Source organism: Durio zibethinus, chromosome 12 (genome assembly GCF_047325235.1).
Source record: "Durio zibethinus cultivar Kanyao isolate XHJ-2024 chromosome 12, ASM4732523v1, whole genome shotgun sequence".
Lineage (NCBI taxonomy): Eukaryota > Viridiplantae > Streptophyta > Magnoliopsida > Malvales > Malvaceae > Durio > Durio zibethinus.
In genome coordinates, this window is record NC_143173.1 from 18,065,783 (window position 1) to 18,083,163 (window position 17,381).

General features: G+C 36.7%; 1 protein-coding gene and 2 long non-coding RNA genes across 3 annotated transcripts; 1 reads left to right on the forward strand and 2 right to left on the reverse strand.

Moving 5' to 3' along the window:
- Nucleotides 1-726: 726 nt before the first annotated feature.
- On the reverse strand, nucleotides 727-1,761 carry LOC149515806 (uncharacterized). Its single transcript, XR_016326281.1, has 2 exons — nucleotides 1,325-1,761; nucleotides 727-1,154 (listed from the first exon to the last, which is right to left on the reverse strand). It is a non-coding gene; the product is annotated as an uncharacterized LOC149515806 (long non-coding RNA).
- A 4,661-nt stretch (nucleotides 1,762-6,422) lies between these two features.
- On the forward strand, nucleotides 6,423-14,480 carry LOC149515807 (uncharacterized). Its single transcript, XM_089741797.1, is given in 3 exon segments — nucleotides 6,423-7,789; nucleotides 7,985-10,105; nucleotides 10,183-14,480. Coding segments are annotated over 3 exon segments (6,963 nt in total). The 5' UTR covers nucleotides 6,423-6,553; the 3' UTR covers nucleotides 13,789-14,480.
- A 1,422-nt stretch (nucleotides 14,481-15,902) lies between these two features.
- Nucleotides 15,903-16,885, reverse strand: LOC149515808 (uncharacterized). Its single transcript, XR_016326282.1, has 2 exons — nucleotides 16,481-16,885; nucleotides 15,903-16,309 (listed from the first exon to the last, which is right to left on the reverse strand). It is a non-coding gene; the product is annotated as an uncharacterized LOC149515808 (long non-coding RNA).
- Between the last annotated feature and the right edge of the window lie 496 nt (nucleotides 16,886-17,381).

Below are 17,381 nucleotides of genomic sequence, written 5' to 3' on the forward strand. Positions count from 1 at the left end.
TAGTTAAAAAAATTTTTTTGCCATCTTTATTCATCGTTTTTACTCCAAAATTTACCTATTTGAAAAAATAAAAGGTGAAAGTTAAAAAAAAAAAAAAAAGCCAAATGGGTTGACATGTAAATACATCAATTGATATCATTTTCTCACAAAATTTATCTAATAAAAAAATAAAAATTTTTGAAAAAATTGAAACACAACAAAAACAAAAAAAACAAAAACAAAAAATAAAAAATAACTCATGTAGACATCTAATTTGGTCTAGGCCCGGATCAATGGGTCTGGTCCAAATGGGTAATATGGGCTCATTTTTTTTTTAATTTTAATTTAATTTAATTTAATTTAATTATTTTCATTATTATTATTATTATTATTTATCTATTAATATTTTATTTATTTATTTATCTATTTTTTTAGTTATCTATTAATATATTTTATTATTTATCTATTATTTTTATTTTTATCTCTTTTCTTGATCAATTTTCGGTTGGGATTATGATTAGTATAAAAAAATTGGAATGAATTTGGTCGTGAATTTAGAGACCGGTAGAGTGGGAATTGGATTCAAAGTTTGAATCCCAATCCCAGATGGAATTGGGATTGATCAGAAACTCTTCTCATCAATCTCTATAAATAAATGTTTAAACAGAACCCAAAGACACGGAAAGAACACATAGGAAGAAAAGAAAAGCATAAAGGCGTTTAGAAAGGTCAAAAGCAATCTTAAGGATTTTAGTTGTAGACACCGGTTTTGTCCGGATCTACTGTTTTATTTTAATAATAATAATATTTAACAAAACAAACAAAAAAACAAAAAATAAACAAACAAAAGAAACAGAAATAAAACAAAAGTCAAGGGGTTGGTACGGCGCCGAACTGGTCCGACCAACTACCCGATCAACCTCCCGACAAGCCACCAATCACGGACGGTAGGTATGATTTTTCAGTTGAAAAATGAGATTCGAATCCTAGAAAATCTGAGATTTGAATCCCAACAAGCTCTATAAATAGAGCTTGTAAACTAGACTAAAGGGGGGAACGAAAAAAAAAGAAAAGAAGAAGGCAGCTTCTGTAAAAAAAAAATTCTGCAAAAACACACAAAAAAAAAAAAAAAACAACAGTCCCCTGGAACGGGGAACCCAGCGCCAGAAAGCCACCTGAAAAAAAAAAGAGAGAGATCAGCAGATTCAAAGAAAAAAAAAAAAAAAAAAAAAAAGAGAGACCGAAACTTTGAGCCCCGATCTACGTCGATCAGGGCTGTTTCCAGTAAAAAGGACACCGGATCTGGAAAGATCGCGTCGAAGAGAACTTCCAGAAGAATTTTCACCTTTCCCGGTCATCGGAAACCACCGTCCAAGACTGCCGACGGCGAGCCAGACGGCGGCCGGCACGGTGCTCCGGCAACCGACCGACGACCTCTCCCCCAGAGCTCTCTCTCTCCGTCTCTCCCTTTTTTTTCTGAAACAGAAGCCAAATGAACCAAAAAAAAAATCTTCAGCTATATATAGTAAAGCAAAATCTCAAAACGACGTCGTTTAGATAAAGACCCAAAACGACGCCGTTTCAGCCAAGGAGGATCCGCGCGTCAACCCGCAACCCGACCCGGGGTCCGCGCACCCGACCCGCGACCCGCTGCCTTTATCATCTCTGACCGATCTGACTGGACCGAACCGAACCGCCGGACCAAACCAACCAGATCGAACTGAACCGTCGGACCGAACCAACCAGACCGAACCGAACCGCCGAACCGAACCAGGAGTTGACCGGTCCGTTGACCGGTCCGGTTCAGGTAAAAAAAAATTTTTTTTTTTGAATTTTTCTTATTTTTTAAGTATTATTTTATTAATATTTATGCATATTAAAATATCTATATTTGTTAGACTAATTAATGAAATTGTGGTTAAATAATTTTTTATATAATTATGTTATTTTTTAGAATAAACTTTAAAAACAATAACATAAAAAATAAATTTAATAATAATACTAAAGTAGTAAAAAAATGAAAGAAAAAGGAAATTTTTATCCGACGATGAGATTCAAAGGTATTCCGAGTAGTGATGCCTACGAAATCTCTAGGTGAGAAGATTTTTTTTAAAATACTACCAGCGTATTGGAGTATTTATAAAAAAATTTTCAATATAGTAAAGATTTTCTTTTTTTAAAAAAAATAATAAATTAAAATTGATTAATAAATTAAAATATAACTAATAAAAAAATAAGAGAAGAGGAAATTTTTATCCGATGATGAGATTCAAAGGTATTCCGAGTAGTGATGCCTACGAAATCTCTAGGTAAGAAGATTTTTTTTAAGTACTACCAGCGTATTGGAGTATTTATAAAAATATTTTCAATACAGTAAAGATTTTCTTTTTTAAAATAATAAATAAAAATTAATGAATATAATAAAAAATATAAGTAATAAAATAGGAAGAAAAAAATTTAATCCAATGATGAGATTCTAAAAGTATTCCGAGTAGAGATGCTTTAAGAAATCTCTAGGTGAGAAGATTTTTTTTAAAATATTACCAGCGTATTGGAATATTTATAGAAAATTTTCAATATGATTAAATTCCTTTTTTTCTTCAAAATTTTAATTAAAATTAATAAAATAATTAATAAATTTTTGAATGAGAATAAAATGTGTGCATAAACATGAAAATATTTTGCATGGCATGCATGACATAATTTCTTACGAAAAGTAAATTTAGACCTCCAAAGATGAGATTCTAAAAGTATTCCGAGTAGAGATGCTTTAAGAAATCTCTAGGTGAGAAAGAATTCTTTTAATGTTACCAACGTACTGGAACATTTTAAGAATTATTTCAATAAAAAGGTTTTAATTTATTTTTCTCGAGAATAAATTTTTTTAACATGACATTTTCTTACGAAAAATAAATTCGAGCCTCCAAAGATGAGATTCTAAAAGTATTCCGAGTAGAGATGCTTTAAGAAATCTCTAGGTGAGAAAGAGTTCTTTTAATGTTACCAACGTACTGGAACATTTTAAGAATTATTTCAATAAAAAGGTTTTGATTTATTTTCTCGAGAATAATTTTTAATAAATAAAAATCAAGAAAATTATTTTTTTTAATATTGAAAATAAGACTGTTTGTATTAAAATCAAAGGATAACACGTTGTTAATTGGTACCGTTTTTAACGGGCGTTGTGGGGGTGCTAATCCTTCCTCACGCGTAACCGACTCCCGAACTCAGACTGTTTCGCAGACCGTAAAATTATCTTTTTAATAAATTTTAATTAATTTTAAGATTTCATTAAAAAGGTATGTTTTAATAGGTGGCCAATCGCACCTAGCCAAAAAAGATTGGTGGCGACTCCGTTATTTTTTATTTCGTTTCCAAATTCGTCGGGCGGACACAAAACCGTTACGACAGCTTGGCGACTCCGCTGGGGACGCATTTTGTTTTTGAGAGTCAAGCCAAAATTAACTACTTGTTATCCTTAAATTTTGATTTAAATAGTCTTAATCAAATTCTTAATTTTTTATTCTTCATTTTTAGTAAAACAAAACAAAACCAAACAAATCAAAAATAAAAAGCAAAAAAATTCACACACATTTCTCTTATTATGCCTCTTATGTTTTATTATTGCTTTCAATAAATTAGGATATATTTGCACACAATGGCACGATGCATCTCATACATGAGCTCTATACCCGGGCTTCGTCCTTTATAGAAGGAAGTAAAGTACCTATTGCTCTCGTGAGGTGATAACCTCCGCAATGGCAAGCGAAATACTTTCACTCGAATTGAACCCTTTCCGTTAGTAGCCTGTAATGGGTGAGGATCGGGATGCCTTACTAGTCCAATATGGACGACAGTAAGGAACAATTTGGGAACCTTTAGACCCTGTCAATCCAAACCCAGCATATAATAAGCCTAGGAAACCAGCCTTATGTAGAGCTCCATCCACTTTCTTGTAAAAAATATCCAAGAATAAAAGTTGTGTATAATACAAAACAAAACAAAACAAACAAAAAAATCTCTAAAAAAAAAAAAACAAATTTTTTTTAAAATCACATCCTCACACTAACTCAATTTTGTTACATTAATCATATCATACAGTTTTGCATCGAGATATTTGCTCAAGGACATTTCTCCCAAGAAGTTTTCATGGATCCCATAGAACTACAGATTTGCTCATCCTCAGTCAGTGTGCCATGTGAGTCGTATAATGAAGTACATGTTTGGTCGAAAGAGGCTCAACAAAAGAACGGAGATTGTTTGCATACCAGTTATATGTCTGAGTTACCCGAAAAAGTGCATTTAGATCTCACACAGAATGATTTAAAAGAGTTAGCTGCTATCTGGGGTCAGTTAAGTGAAGGAAGAAAAGAAAGCTTTTGCAAAAAGTATGGGCAGATTGCATCTCTCATTTCAGTAATGGTTGATGAACAGCTGGTCAAAGCAGCTATACAGTTTTGGGATCCATCCTATAGATGCTTCACTTTTAATCAGGAAGATTTGGTGCCAACCATCGAGGAGTATTCGATTTTGCTCGGGATAGAATTACAATGTCCAGATAAAGTATTTACCCGAAAGCCAAAATCAGGTTATCGTAAAAAGTTAGCCAAGCTTATGGAGGTTAAAGTAGAAACCATTGATTCCTTTGTGAAGTCTAAAGGTAAACATCTCGGCATTCGTTGGGACTTTCTTCGAAATTTCATTCAGGAGCATTTGGATAATGATCAAGGTATGGATGTGTTTGCTCTAGCATTGTATGGCATGGTAATCTTTCCAAAGACTTTGGGTTACATTGAGATAACTGTGGTAGACTTTTTCGAGCAAATTAAAACCCAAACAATTAATCCCGCTCCAGCAGTCCTAGCCGAAACCATCAGGTCATTGAATTTTTGTCGACGAAATGGGAAAGGTCGATTCATAGGATGTGCATCTCTATTATACGTATGGGTCAGAAGTCATTTCAAATGTGGGAAAAGTGCATTTTTGAAACCATATCTTCGAAATAAAGCACCACTCGAAGAGTTTTGCAAAAGCCAATGGCCGACATTAAAGACTAAGGAAGAATGGGTCCTTTTCTTACGAAGGATTACTGGGGATGAAATCGAATGGATGGTGCCTTGGATGCCTCGTGTGCCCTTGTTGTATCGTGGAGGAAATGAGCCATGGATTCCGTTATTAGGGCTATGGGGTGTTGTAAGTTATGCTCCATTGATGGCACTTAGGCAATTTGGTGCAAAACAGTTTGTTCCTGCTACTCATGGCCTGGTCCAAGTAGAATTCATTTATGGGGAATCAAATCCATCAAGAACTTCGGAGCAGTTGATCCAAGCATGGAAGAGAACACAAAGAATGAGGTTAGGGCCTCTCATCGATAAAGTCACTTCTGATTATCAGATTTGGAAAGCAATGCGGCCTAGAGACATAGTACTCCCTCCTGATGATAGCTCATATCAATTGGTTAATCTTTCAGAAGAGGTGCAATTATCAGAAGTTGAGCTTGTTAAGAAAGAATTAGAAGCTGAAAAAGAAGAAATAAGAAGAGAAAATTTGAGACTTCGTGAAAAAGTAGGGCAATTAAGATATGAAGCGGAGATACAAGGGAGCATATTAGAAAAAGTCATAAAAGAGCGAGATTTGGCTAATAGTGACTTGAAAGATCTACATCAAGAAAATAAGAGGTTACTAGTTACCAAGTCTTACCTTGGCCGACAACGTGAAATGGATAAGCTCCGAGAGGGAATAAACCAATGGAAGGGCAAAGCTCAAGAAAAGCAAGAGGAGACCACCAGAATTTCTCAAGAATGTCAGAATTGGAAGGGATTATACTCTACAACCTCAGCAAGATTGGTGGAATGCCAAAATGAAAAGAAAAGATTAAAAGTCATGCTCGCAGAAGAAAGAAAAAAGCACTTCGAAGTATTGAATGAAAAAGAATCGCTTCACCAAGTGATCCAAGGGTTAGAGCTACAACTGCAAGACCACAAAAGTCATATTTCAGCAATGATAGATGAGTGGCATAGAAGGGAAAAAGATTGGATCTTCACATGTGATTCAGAAAGGGATGCTCATATGAGATGGAAGGCAGAAAGTTTAGGGAGGCAACAGTACATAAAGCACTTGACTAATCAAGTTTGCAAGGCAGTGAGGAAAGCATGGGAGATGGTTGAAAAGGTAGAAGCATTAAGAAGAAAAGTCAATCCCATAGGAGAATATGGACAGTGCCTAGTGAACTTTCTAGATGAGGTGAAGGACCATTATGAGCAAGTCAAATGCTTTTATGGATATAACTCTAGGATGATAAATCCTATGTAATAAAAGTTGTATGAGATCAATAAAAATTTCTAATGTTGAAATTCGTTCAAGAACAAATATCTCTCACTTGCATTCATGCATCATATACATCATTTTTCATAAAGTAAATTTTTAACACATAGCATTCTAATTTTATTTTTTTCTTTTCTTTTTCAAAATAAAAAAATTTTGTGGTAATAAAGGTTCAAGAATAGCTCGCCCATCAAAAATTTCGGCCCAACCTACTCGTCATTCATACAATACCAGGACACAGACAAGAATCATGGAGCAAGAACAGGCCAGTCGATTTGAGAGAATTGAAAAAGCTCAAGAAGAACTAAAAGGAGATCTTAGTATAATAATGGATATGCTCAAGAAACTTGACAAAGGAAAAATAGTGGAAGAAAATCCTAGCTTTCAAGAACAATCGCCAGATATGGTAGATCCTGTCTATCCTCCAGGGTTTGAGCCACGACTGAACCAACCTTCACAAGGAACTAGAGTACCAATTTTTACTCCTGGTGGATATCCTAATCCTTATCCAGGAATGACATCCACACCTGCTCCAGGACAATTTCAGAATTTTGTTAATCCCATTATGATGGAAAAACCACCTGAGCCAATCTTAGTTCCTGATTTAGATGATCCCAAGGAAAGAGAAAAGCTAGGGATGCAGACACCTGAAAAAGTAGAAGATACCAGTGCCCGGGAGAAGATGAAGATATTGGAGGAAAGGCTTAGGGCTGTAGAGGGAATGAATTTTTATGGCTCCACAGATGCAGCTGATCTTTGTTTAGTTCCAGATGTGGTAATTCCACCTAAATTCAAGGTCCCTGAATTTGAAAAATATGATGGTACAAAATGCCCAATGACCCATATCACCATGTATTGTCGAAAGATGGCAGCATATGCTCGAGATGAGAAGTTGTTAATGCACATATTTCAAGATAGTCTTACGGGTTCTGCAGCTAGGTAGTATGTCCAGCTAGATAGGACTCATATTCGTTCTTGGCAAGAGCTTACAAAGGCATTCCTTACACAATATCGGCATGTCACGGATATGGTTTCAGATCGTCTGTCTCTTCAAAGCATGGAAAAGAAAGTAACTGAAAACTTTAAGGAGTATGCACAAAGATGGAGAGACGTGGCTGCACAAGTCCAACCTCCTCTCACTGAAAAAGAAACAACTATTTTATTTGTGAACACCTTGAAAGCACCATATTATGAGAGATTGATAGGCAATGCAACCAAGAACTTTACAGATATGGTGATATCAGGAGAGATCATTGAAAGTGCCATAAAAAATGGTAAGCTTGATGTGGGAGAGACAAGTGGAGCAAGAAAGAGTGGAGCTCCTAGAAAGAAAGAGAATGAGGCCCAAGCAGTAAATTTTGTGGGGCAACAATTCAGAGGTTTCACACCCTACTCTGTACCAGTCTACCAAACCCATTACCCTTCTATAAACCATGTTACATCCACCCCCCATTCATATCAACCATACCAGTCATTACCACAACCAGCTTATTCACCCCGTTTTCAGCCATCCTTTTGAACACCCACCTATTCCTATAATCGTCCTGTTATACCTACAAGACCAGACTGGAGACCTAATAGTGGTCCAAGAGCCCCAAGAAATACCCAAGAAAAACTCACTTTCGATCCCATTCCCATGACATATACAGATTTGTATCCTCGACTTGTTGAGAAACATCTGCTTGCTCCTGTTATCATTGAACCTATGAAACCTCCGTTTCCCAAATGGTATGACCCCAATGCACATTGTGATTATCATTATGGGAATCCAGGTCATTCCACTGAGAACTGTACTGCTTTGAAGCGTAAAGTGCAGGGGTTAATCAATGAAGGAGTATTAAATTTTGATACCAGCCAACAAGGGACTCCAAATGTCAATGGGAACCCTCTACCGAATCATACCAGACCATCAATAAATGCTTTGATTGATGGGCAAACAAGCTATGTGAAAAGAAGAATAGAAGAGGTCAAAACTCCTATGGCTAAGGTGTTCGAAGTATTGGTCAAAACTGACATGTTGAAGCCAATAGAACCTCAAAATTACTCTGAAATAATAAACTCAACTGAAAGCTGCAATTATCACAGAGGTGTTCTGGGGCATTCTATCCAGAATTGTCATCAATTTCGTCAGGAGGTGCAAAAATTGATAGATGAAGGTCGAATGGAGTTTTATCAAGAAAGAGGAGAGTTGGTGAAAACTGAAGTGTCTACCATTGATTCAAAGAATAAGTTTGTACGTAGACCGGTAACTATCTATTATGATGAAAAGCCAACATCAAAGCTAGAAAAACCCGTCTCTCGACCAGTGGTGACAATTAAAGTTCCTGGCCCTTTTCCATATCAGAATGATAAAACAGTACCTTGGAAGTATGATTATGATGTCGTAGTTAACCCAGATACTGCCAACATAACGGGTGTAGGAGGCATAACTCGAAGTGGGAGGTGTTATACCCCAGAAGCTCTAGAAAAAGCTAGAAAGGAGAAAGCCAAAGTAGGAGAAGAAAATGAAAATCAGAGTGGTCTTGACACAACCCTAGAAAAAGAATGGCAGAAGCCAGTATCTGAAAGTGAAGCAGGTGAATTTTTGAAGTTAATAAAACATAGCGAGTATAGCGTGGTAGAACAGCTGAACAAGATGCCAGCTAGAATTTCGCTATTGTCATTATTGCTCAGTTCAGAGTCACACCGTAATGCTTTGCTGAAAGTGCTAAATCAAGCATATGTGTCTCACAATGCTTCTGTTGAATATGTGGAACAGCTTGTTGGCAATCTGACGATTTCAAACTATATCTCTTTCAGTGATGAAGAGATTCCTCCTGAAGGTAGAGGAAGTACCAAGGCTCTTCACATTACTGTGAAATGTAAAAGTCATATAATGGCTAAGGTTTTGATTGATAATGGTTCATCCATCAATGTTATGCCTGTGACTACTTTAACAAAACTTCCTGTTGATGGATCTTATATGAAACCTAGTCATATGATAGTGAGAGCCTTTGATGGAACCAGAAGAGAGGTGCTAGGAGATATAGAAGTGCCATTGCAAATTGGCCCATGCATTTTCAATGTGAAATTTCAAGTTATGGACATCTCTCCTTCATACAGTTGCTTATTGGGTAGGCCGTGGATCCATATGGCAGGTGCTGTTCCATCCTCATTACATCAAAAAGTCAAATTCATTGTTGAAGGGAAGCTAACATGTGTGACAGGGGAAGAAGATTTATTGGTAACTCAACCGATAAATACTCCTTATGTGGAATCAGCAGATGAAGCTTTAGAATGCTCTTATAGATCTTTCGAGATTGCCAATGCAACATATATAGCTGGAGGATCTAAATTGTATTCGCCATACTTATCTACGACTACTAAAATGGTAGTCAAACAGCTTACCAAGATGGGATGGCGACCTGAAGCCGGACTTGGGAAGAACCTGCAAGGAATCACGAAGCCATCGACTATAAATGAAAAGAGAGATAGATTTGGCTTGGGATATAAGCCAACAAGAGGGGACAGAACAAGAATGGTGAATGAGAAAAGAGATAAGAGGATAGCTAATCTTAAGGGATATGAGCTGGAGTCAGAGCCTATAGTCATTCCACACCTCTATGATTCTTTTCACTCAGGAGGATACATTTATTCAGATTTACCGAGAGCCTCAAGTGCAGGATTCATGGAAAAATTTTCAGAGCTGGCCATTCAAATGGTGGATGATGGGGAAAAGAAGAGTCGAAGTGAAGAGTTGTTCGTGTACCCTTGTCCTTCAGATTTTGAGCTGGATAATTGGAAAGTTACGGAGCTGCCTATTGTTTTTAAAGCTTTGGAAAAGTAATGTGAAACTTTAAATCCCTAATTACTTTCTACGAGTATTAGGAGATCTTTTATGGTGTGTTTATGTTTGTCATTTTAATAAAAGACTTAGAAGATGCATCCACATTTCTTCTATTATCTTCATTTTACCTTTCATTCTTTTCTTTCCTACATTTTCTTGCCATTCCATTTTTGTGTGCCAATATTTTCTTCATCTTACCCTTTTGCAGGGTCCCAAACAATGAACATGAAGATAATCATGGCAATAATCTCGGATTTGATTTTGAAAATTTAATTCATGTTGATGAACTTGATAATGAGGAAGATTCAGATAACTACACACTGCCTCTTGATTTGTTAAAATTAATAGAACATGAAGATAAGCCAATTGAACCCCACCAAGAAATTACTGAATCAGTAAATTTGGGAGATGGTGAGAATAAAAAGGAGGTCAAAATTGGTACATCTCTTTTACCAGTTGAAAGAAAGAAGCTAGAAGAGTTACTCCGAGAATATGTAGATATGTTCGCGTGGACTTACCAGGATATGCCAGGACTCAGCACTGATATTGTAGAGCACAAGTTACCTTTAAAACCAGGATGTAAGCCGATGCAGCAAAAGCTAAGGCGCATGAAACCAGAGATGCTACTGAAAATTAAAGAGGAAGTGAAGAAACAATTCGATGCTGGATTTTTAGAAGTGGCAAAATATCCTGAATGGGTAGCCAACATAGTGCCAGTTCCTAAGAAGGATGGAAAAGTGAGAATGTGTGTCGATTATCGAGATCTAAATAGAGCAAGTCCCAAGGATAACTTTCCTTTACCTCACATCGATACTCTAGTGGATAATACTGCTAGGCACTTCACATTTTCCTTTATGGATGGTTTCTCAGGCTATAATCAGATCAAGATGGCTCGAGATGATATGGAGAAAACTACATTTGTGACCATGTGGGGAACATTCTGTTACAAAGTCATGCCTTTTGGGTTGAAAAATGCTGGTGCTACTTATCAAAGAGCAATGGTGACTCTTTTTCATGACATGATGCATAAAGAGATAGAAGTGTATGTGGATGATATGATTGTAAAATCTCGTGAAGGAGAGGATCATATAGTCAATCTCAAAAAGCTGTTCGACAGGTTGAGAAGATTTCAGTTGAAGTTGAATCCTGCCAAATGTACATTTAGAGCCAAATCAGGAAAACTATTGGGCTTTGTAGTCAGTGAAAAAGGAATCGAAGTGGACCCGGATAAGATACAAGCCATCCAAAACTTATCTCTTCCTCATACTTCAAAAGAAGTGCGAGGCTTCTTAGGGAGATTAAATTATATTGCTCGCTTCATCTCTCAACTCACTTATAAGTGTGATCCTATTTTCAAGCTTCTTAGAAAATATGATCCTGGAGAATGGAATGATGAGTGCCAAGAAGCTTTTGATAAGATCAAAGAATACTTGTCAAATCCACCTGTGTTGGTGCCACCAATGCCAAGAAAACCTTTGATTTTGTACTTAACAGTGCATAAAAATTCAATGGGATGTGTGCTGGGGCAAAGAGATGAAACTGATAAGAAAGAACGAGCAATTTACTACTTGAGTAAGAAGTTCACTGATTATGAGTCAAAGTATTCACCATTAGAGAAAATGTGTTGTGCATTAACCTGGACAGCTCGAAGGCTTAGACAATACATGCTTTATCACACTACTTGGCTCATAGCAAAACTGGATCCTATTAAGTATATCTTCGAAAAGCCCTCATTGACAGGAAGAATAGCACGGTGGCAAGTTATGCTTTCAGAATATGATATCATTTATGTGGCTCAAAAAGCTATTAAAGGGAGTGCAATAGCTGAATTCCTTGCTGATCGTGCAGGCGAAGATTATGAGCCAATGAAATTAGATTTTTCTGATGAGGATGTGATAGCCATTGAAGAAAATAAACCTGTTGAAAAATCATGGAGGATGTATTTTGATGGAGCTCCTAATGCTTTGGGTCATGGTATTGGGGCAATTTTGATATCTCCTGATGGACATTATTACCCCATCACAGCCAGATTAAATTTTAATTGCACAAACAATGTGGCTGAATATGAGGCCTGTGTTACGGGTCTACAAGCAGCAATTGAAAAAAAGATCAAAGTGTTAGATGTGTTCGGAGATTCAGCTTTAGTCATCTATCAGTTACGAGGTGAATGGGAGACAAGAGACTCTAAGCTGATTCAGTACCATAAATATATCTCTGAGTTGGTTAAGCAATTTAAAGAAGTTCAATTTGAGCATCTACCTAGAGAGGAAAACCAAATTGCTGATGCACTGGCTACTCTAGCTGCAATGATCAAAATAGATGCAAATACTGAAATCCAACCCATCAAGCTGGATGTGAAAGATGTTCCAGCACATTGCTCAGGTGTTGAAAAAGAAATTGATGGGAAGCCATGGTATCATGATATCATGCAATACATTAAAAACCAGCAATACCCAGAACATGCAACTGAAAATGATAAGAGGACTATCAGAAGATTGGCTATGAGTTTCTTCATTGATGGAGATATCCTTTACAAAAGAGGTCGAGATCAAGTGCTCTTAAGATGTGTAAATGCAGCTGAAGCAAAAAAGATTATTGAAGAAGTGCATGATGGAGTTTGTGGGGCACATGCAAATGGTCATATGATGGCTAGACAAATTATGAGGGCTGGCTATTATTGGTTGACAATAGAGAGAGACTGTATTGATTATGCTAAGAGATGTCATAAATGTCAGATTTATGCTGACAAGATTCATGCTCCGCCATCAACATTACATGTTCTAGCTCCACCTTGGCCGTTCTCTATGTGGGGCATGGATGTTATTGGTCCCATCACTCCAAAAGCTTCGAATGGGCATAGATTCATTTTTGTAATTATTGATTACTTCACCAAATGGGTAGAAGTTGCATCATATGCTAGCGTGACCCGATCTGTGGTATGTAAGTTCATGAAAAGAGAGATAATATGCAGATATGGACTTCCGGAGACAATTATTTCTGATAATGCCAAAAACTTGAACAACAAAATGATGAATGAAGTATGCACTCAGTTCAAGATCCGTCATCGTAATTCGGCACCATATCGTCCGAAGATGAATGGGGCAGTGGAGGCTGCAAACAAGAATATCAAAAGAATCCTGGAGAAAACGACTGAAACTTACAAAGATTGGCATGAGAAATTGCCTTTTGCCTTGCATGCTTATAGAACATCAGTCAGAACGTCTACTGGAGCCACACCGTTCTCTTTGGTATATGGTATGGAAGCTGTACTACCAGTCGAAGTGGAAATTCCCTCACTTAGAGTCTTGATAGAGGTAGAGTTAGAGGAAGCAGAATGGGTTCGAAATCGCTACGAGCAGTTAAACCTCATTGAAGAGAAAAGACTGTCAGCACTTTGTCACGGTCAATTATATCAAAAGAGGATGATGAGAGCATATGACAAGAAAACTCGTCCCCGTTGCTTCAGGGAAGGAGACTTAGTGCTAAAAAGATTTCTTCCAAATCAACATGATAATCGGGGGAAATGGACACCAAATTGGGAAGGCCCGTATGTGGTGAAAAAGGCCTTTTCTGGTGGGGCATTGATTTTGGCAGAAATGGACGGAGGTGATTTACCTACCCCAATAAATTCAGATGTTGTGAAGAAATATTTTGCTTAAAAAAAAAAAAAGAAAAAATGATGACTTATCTAAGTTGAAAACCTGAAAAGGCGGCTTAGATGTGAAGCAAAAGCATCATCAAGAAAAGATCCCATAATGCAGGGGCAAGTGTAGTTTGACGAACTCTGAATAATCAAGAAAGTCATCTGATTTAGTTTTAGAGAAAGAATCTGAGAATATTTTGTTCATGATTATCTTGTGATCATTCTTTTGACACCTTTATTTCAACTCAAACACTTTGACATACACTTGTTATCAACCATAGGAAATACATTATCCTTCATTTGAAACTAATGCCTATCCTTTCCTTTATCCTTATTTGATATTTTTTGTCCATCAGAGAAATGTGATTGCATTTTATTTGTCTTGAACTTAAAATGATGAAAAGAAAAACAAATATGAAAGATCTCAGCATTACTTTTAAAGTTGACAAAGGCAAATGAAAAAGGATGAGAAAAGCATGACAAGACATTGATGTTGCAGACTTTTGAAGAAAAAACTATTATGGTCAGATGTTGAAGACAGATTGGTCATATAAGAATTCGGATAAAAGAAGTCAAAAGCGAGAGATTTTGAGAAGCTTTTTACTACAATGAACGATTTTGATTGCATTACATGCATTGCATCATGAGCACTCAGTACATGCATCCATGAGAAGTTGTAACAAAGATAAAAATTTTCCTTCTCTTAAAAAAAAAAAAAAAAAAAAAAAAAAGATTTTGGTAAAGACAATGACCAAACAAAGGAAGAGAGAAATTTACTTGTTCAAAGATGAAAACTCAAATTTGAAAACAGATGAAAATTTTAAAGTTGTTGAGCCTCTGCTGAGAGGAGCTTTTTTCAAGAGAGAATTTTTAAAGTTGTGGAGCCTCTGTTGAGAGGAGCTTTTTCAGGTAAGATTTTTAAAGTTGTGGAGCCTCTATTGAGAGGAGCTTTTCCAAGATAAGATTTTTAAAGTTGTTGAGCCTCTGCTGAGAGGAGCTTTTCCAAGAGAGAATTTTTAAAGTTGTTGAGCCTCTGCTGAGAGGAGCTTTTCCAAGATGAATTTTAAAGTTGTTGAGCCTCTGCTGAGAGGAGCTTTTCCAAGATGAATTTTAAAGTTGTTGAGCCTCTGCTGAGAGGAGCTTTTTCCAAGAGAGATTTTTAAAGTTGTTGAGCCTCTGCTGAGAGGAGCTTTTCCAAGATGAATTTTAAAGTTGTTGAGCCTCTGCTGAGAGGAGCTTTTTCAAGAGAGATTTTTAAAAGTTGTTGAGCCTCTGCTGAGAGGAGCTTTTCCAAGAGATTTTTAAAGTTGTTGAGCCTCTGCTGAGAAGAGCTTTTCCAAGATGAATTTTAAAGTTGTTGAACCTCTGTTGAGAGGAGCTTTTTCAAATAAGATTTTCAAGAGAGATTTTTAAAAGTTGTTGAGCCTCTGCTGAGAGGAGCTTTTCCAAGATGAATTTTAAAGTTGTTGAGCCTCTGCTGGGAGGAGCTTTTTCCAAGAGAGATTTTTAAAGTTGTTGAGCCTCTGCTGAGAGGAGCTTTTCCAAGATAAATTTTAAAGTTGTTGAGCCTCTGCTGAGAGGAGCTTTTCCAAGATGAATTTTAAAGTTGTTGAGCCTCTGCTGAGAGGAGCTTTTTTCAAGAGAGATTTTTAAAAGTTGTTGAGCCTCTGCTGAGAGGAGCTTTTTCCAAGATGAATTTTTAAAGTTGTTGAGCCTCTGCTGAGAGGAGCTTTTTCAGATAAGATTTTTTTAAAGTTGTTGAGCCTCTGCTGAGAGGAGCTTTTTCAAGATGAAATTTTTAAAAGTTGTGGAGCCTTTGTTGAGAGGAGTTTTTTCAAATAAGATTTTCAGATGAGATTTTAAAGTTGTTGAGCCTCTGCTGAGAACAGAGGAGCTTTTACAAGATGAAAATTTTAAAGTTGTGGAGCCTCTGTTGAGAGGAGCTTTTTCAAATAAGATTTTCAGATGAGATTTTAAAGTTGTTGAACCTCTGCTGAGAGGAGCCCTTTCAAAAATAAAAAAATAAAAAAAATCAAATCATGATTTATCTTCGGACAAAATCGTTGTCTTTGTCTTTGCCCTATTCCTGATTCTCAGTAATGTGCAAAGAGGGGCAGCTGTAGACACCGGTTTTGTCCGGATCTACTGTTTTATTTTAATAATAATAATATTTAACAAAACAAACAAAAAAACAAAAAATAAACAAACAAAAGAAACAGAAATAAAACAAAAGTCAAGGGGTTGGTACGGCGCCGAACTGGTCCGACCAACTACCCGATCAACCTCCCGACAAGCCACCAATCACGGACGGTAGGTATGATTTTTCAGTTGAAAAATGAGATTCGAATCCTAGAAAATCTGAGATTTGAATCCCAACAAGCTCTATAAATAGAGCTTGTAAACTAGACTAAAGAGGGGAACGAAAAAAAAAGAAAAGAAGAAGGCAGCTTCTGTAAAAAAAAAATTCTGCAAAAACACACAAAAAAAAAAAAAAACAACAGTCCCCTGGAACGGGGAACCCAGCGCCAGAAAGCCACCTGAAAAAAAAAAGAGAGAGATCAGCAGATTCAAAGAAAAAAAAAAAAAAAAGAAAAAAAGAGAGACCGAAACTTTGAGCCCCGATCTACGTCGATCAGGGCTGTTTCCGGTAAAAAGGACACCGGATCTGGAAAGATCGCGTCGAAGAGAACTTCCAGAAGAATTTTCACCTTTCCCGGTCATCGGAAACCACCGTCCAAGACTGCCGACGGCGAGCCAGACGGCGGCTGGCACGGTGCTCCGGCAACCGACCGACGACCTCTCCCCCAGAGCTCTCTCTCTCCGTCTCTCCCTTTTTTTTCTGAAACAGAAGCCAAATGAACCAAAAAAAAAATCTTCAGCTATATATAGTAAAGCAAAATCTCAAAACGACGTCGTTTAGATAAAGACCCAAAACGACGCCGTTTCAGCCAAGGAGGATCCGCGCGTCAACCCGCAACCCGACCCGGGGTCCGCGCACCCGACCCGCGACCCGCTGCCTTTATCATCTCTGACCGGTCTGACTGGACCGAACCGAACCGCCGGACCAAACCAACCAGATCGAACTGAACCGCCGGACCGAACCAACCAGACCGAACCGAACCGCCGAATCGAACCAGGAGTTGACCGGTCCGTTGACCGGTCCGGTTCAGGTAAAAAAAAATTTTTTTTTTTGAATTTTTCTTATTTTTTAAGTATTATTTTATTAATATTTATGCATATTAAAATATCTATATTTGTTAGACTAATTAATGAAATTGTGGTTAAATAATTTTTTATATAATTATGTTATTTTTTAGAATAAACTTTAAAAACAATAACATAAAAAATAAATTTAATAATAATACTAAAGTAGTAAAAAAATGAAAGAAAAAGGAAATTTTTATCCGACGATGAGATTCAAAGGTATTCCGAGTAGTGATGCCTACGAAATCTCTAGGTGAGAAGATTTTTTTTAAAATACTACCAGCGTATTGGAGTATTTATAAAAAAATTTTCAATATAGTAAAGATTTTCTTTTTTTAAAAAAAATAATAAATAAAAATTGATTAATAAATTAAAATATAACTAATAAAAAAATAAGAGAAGAGG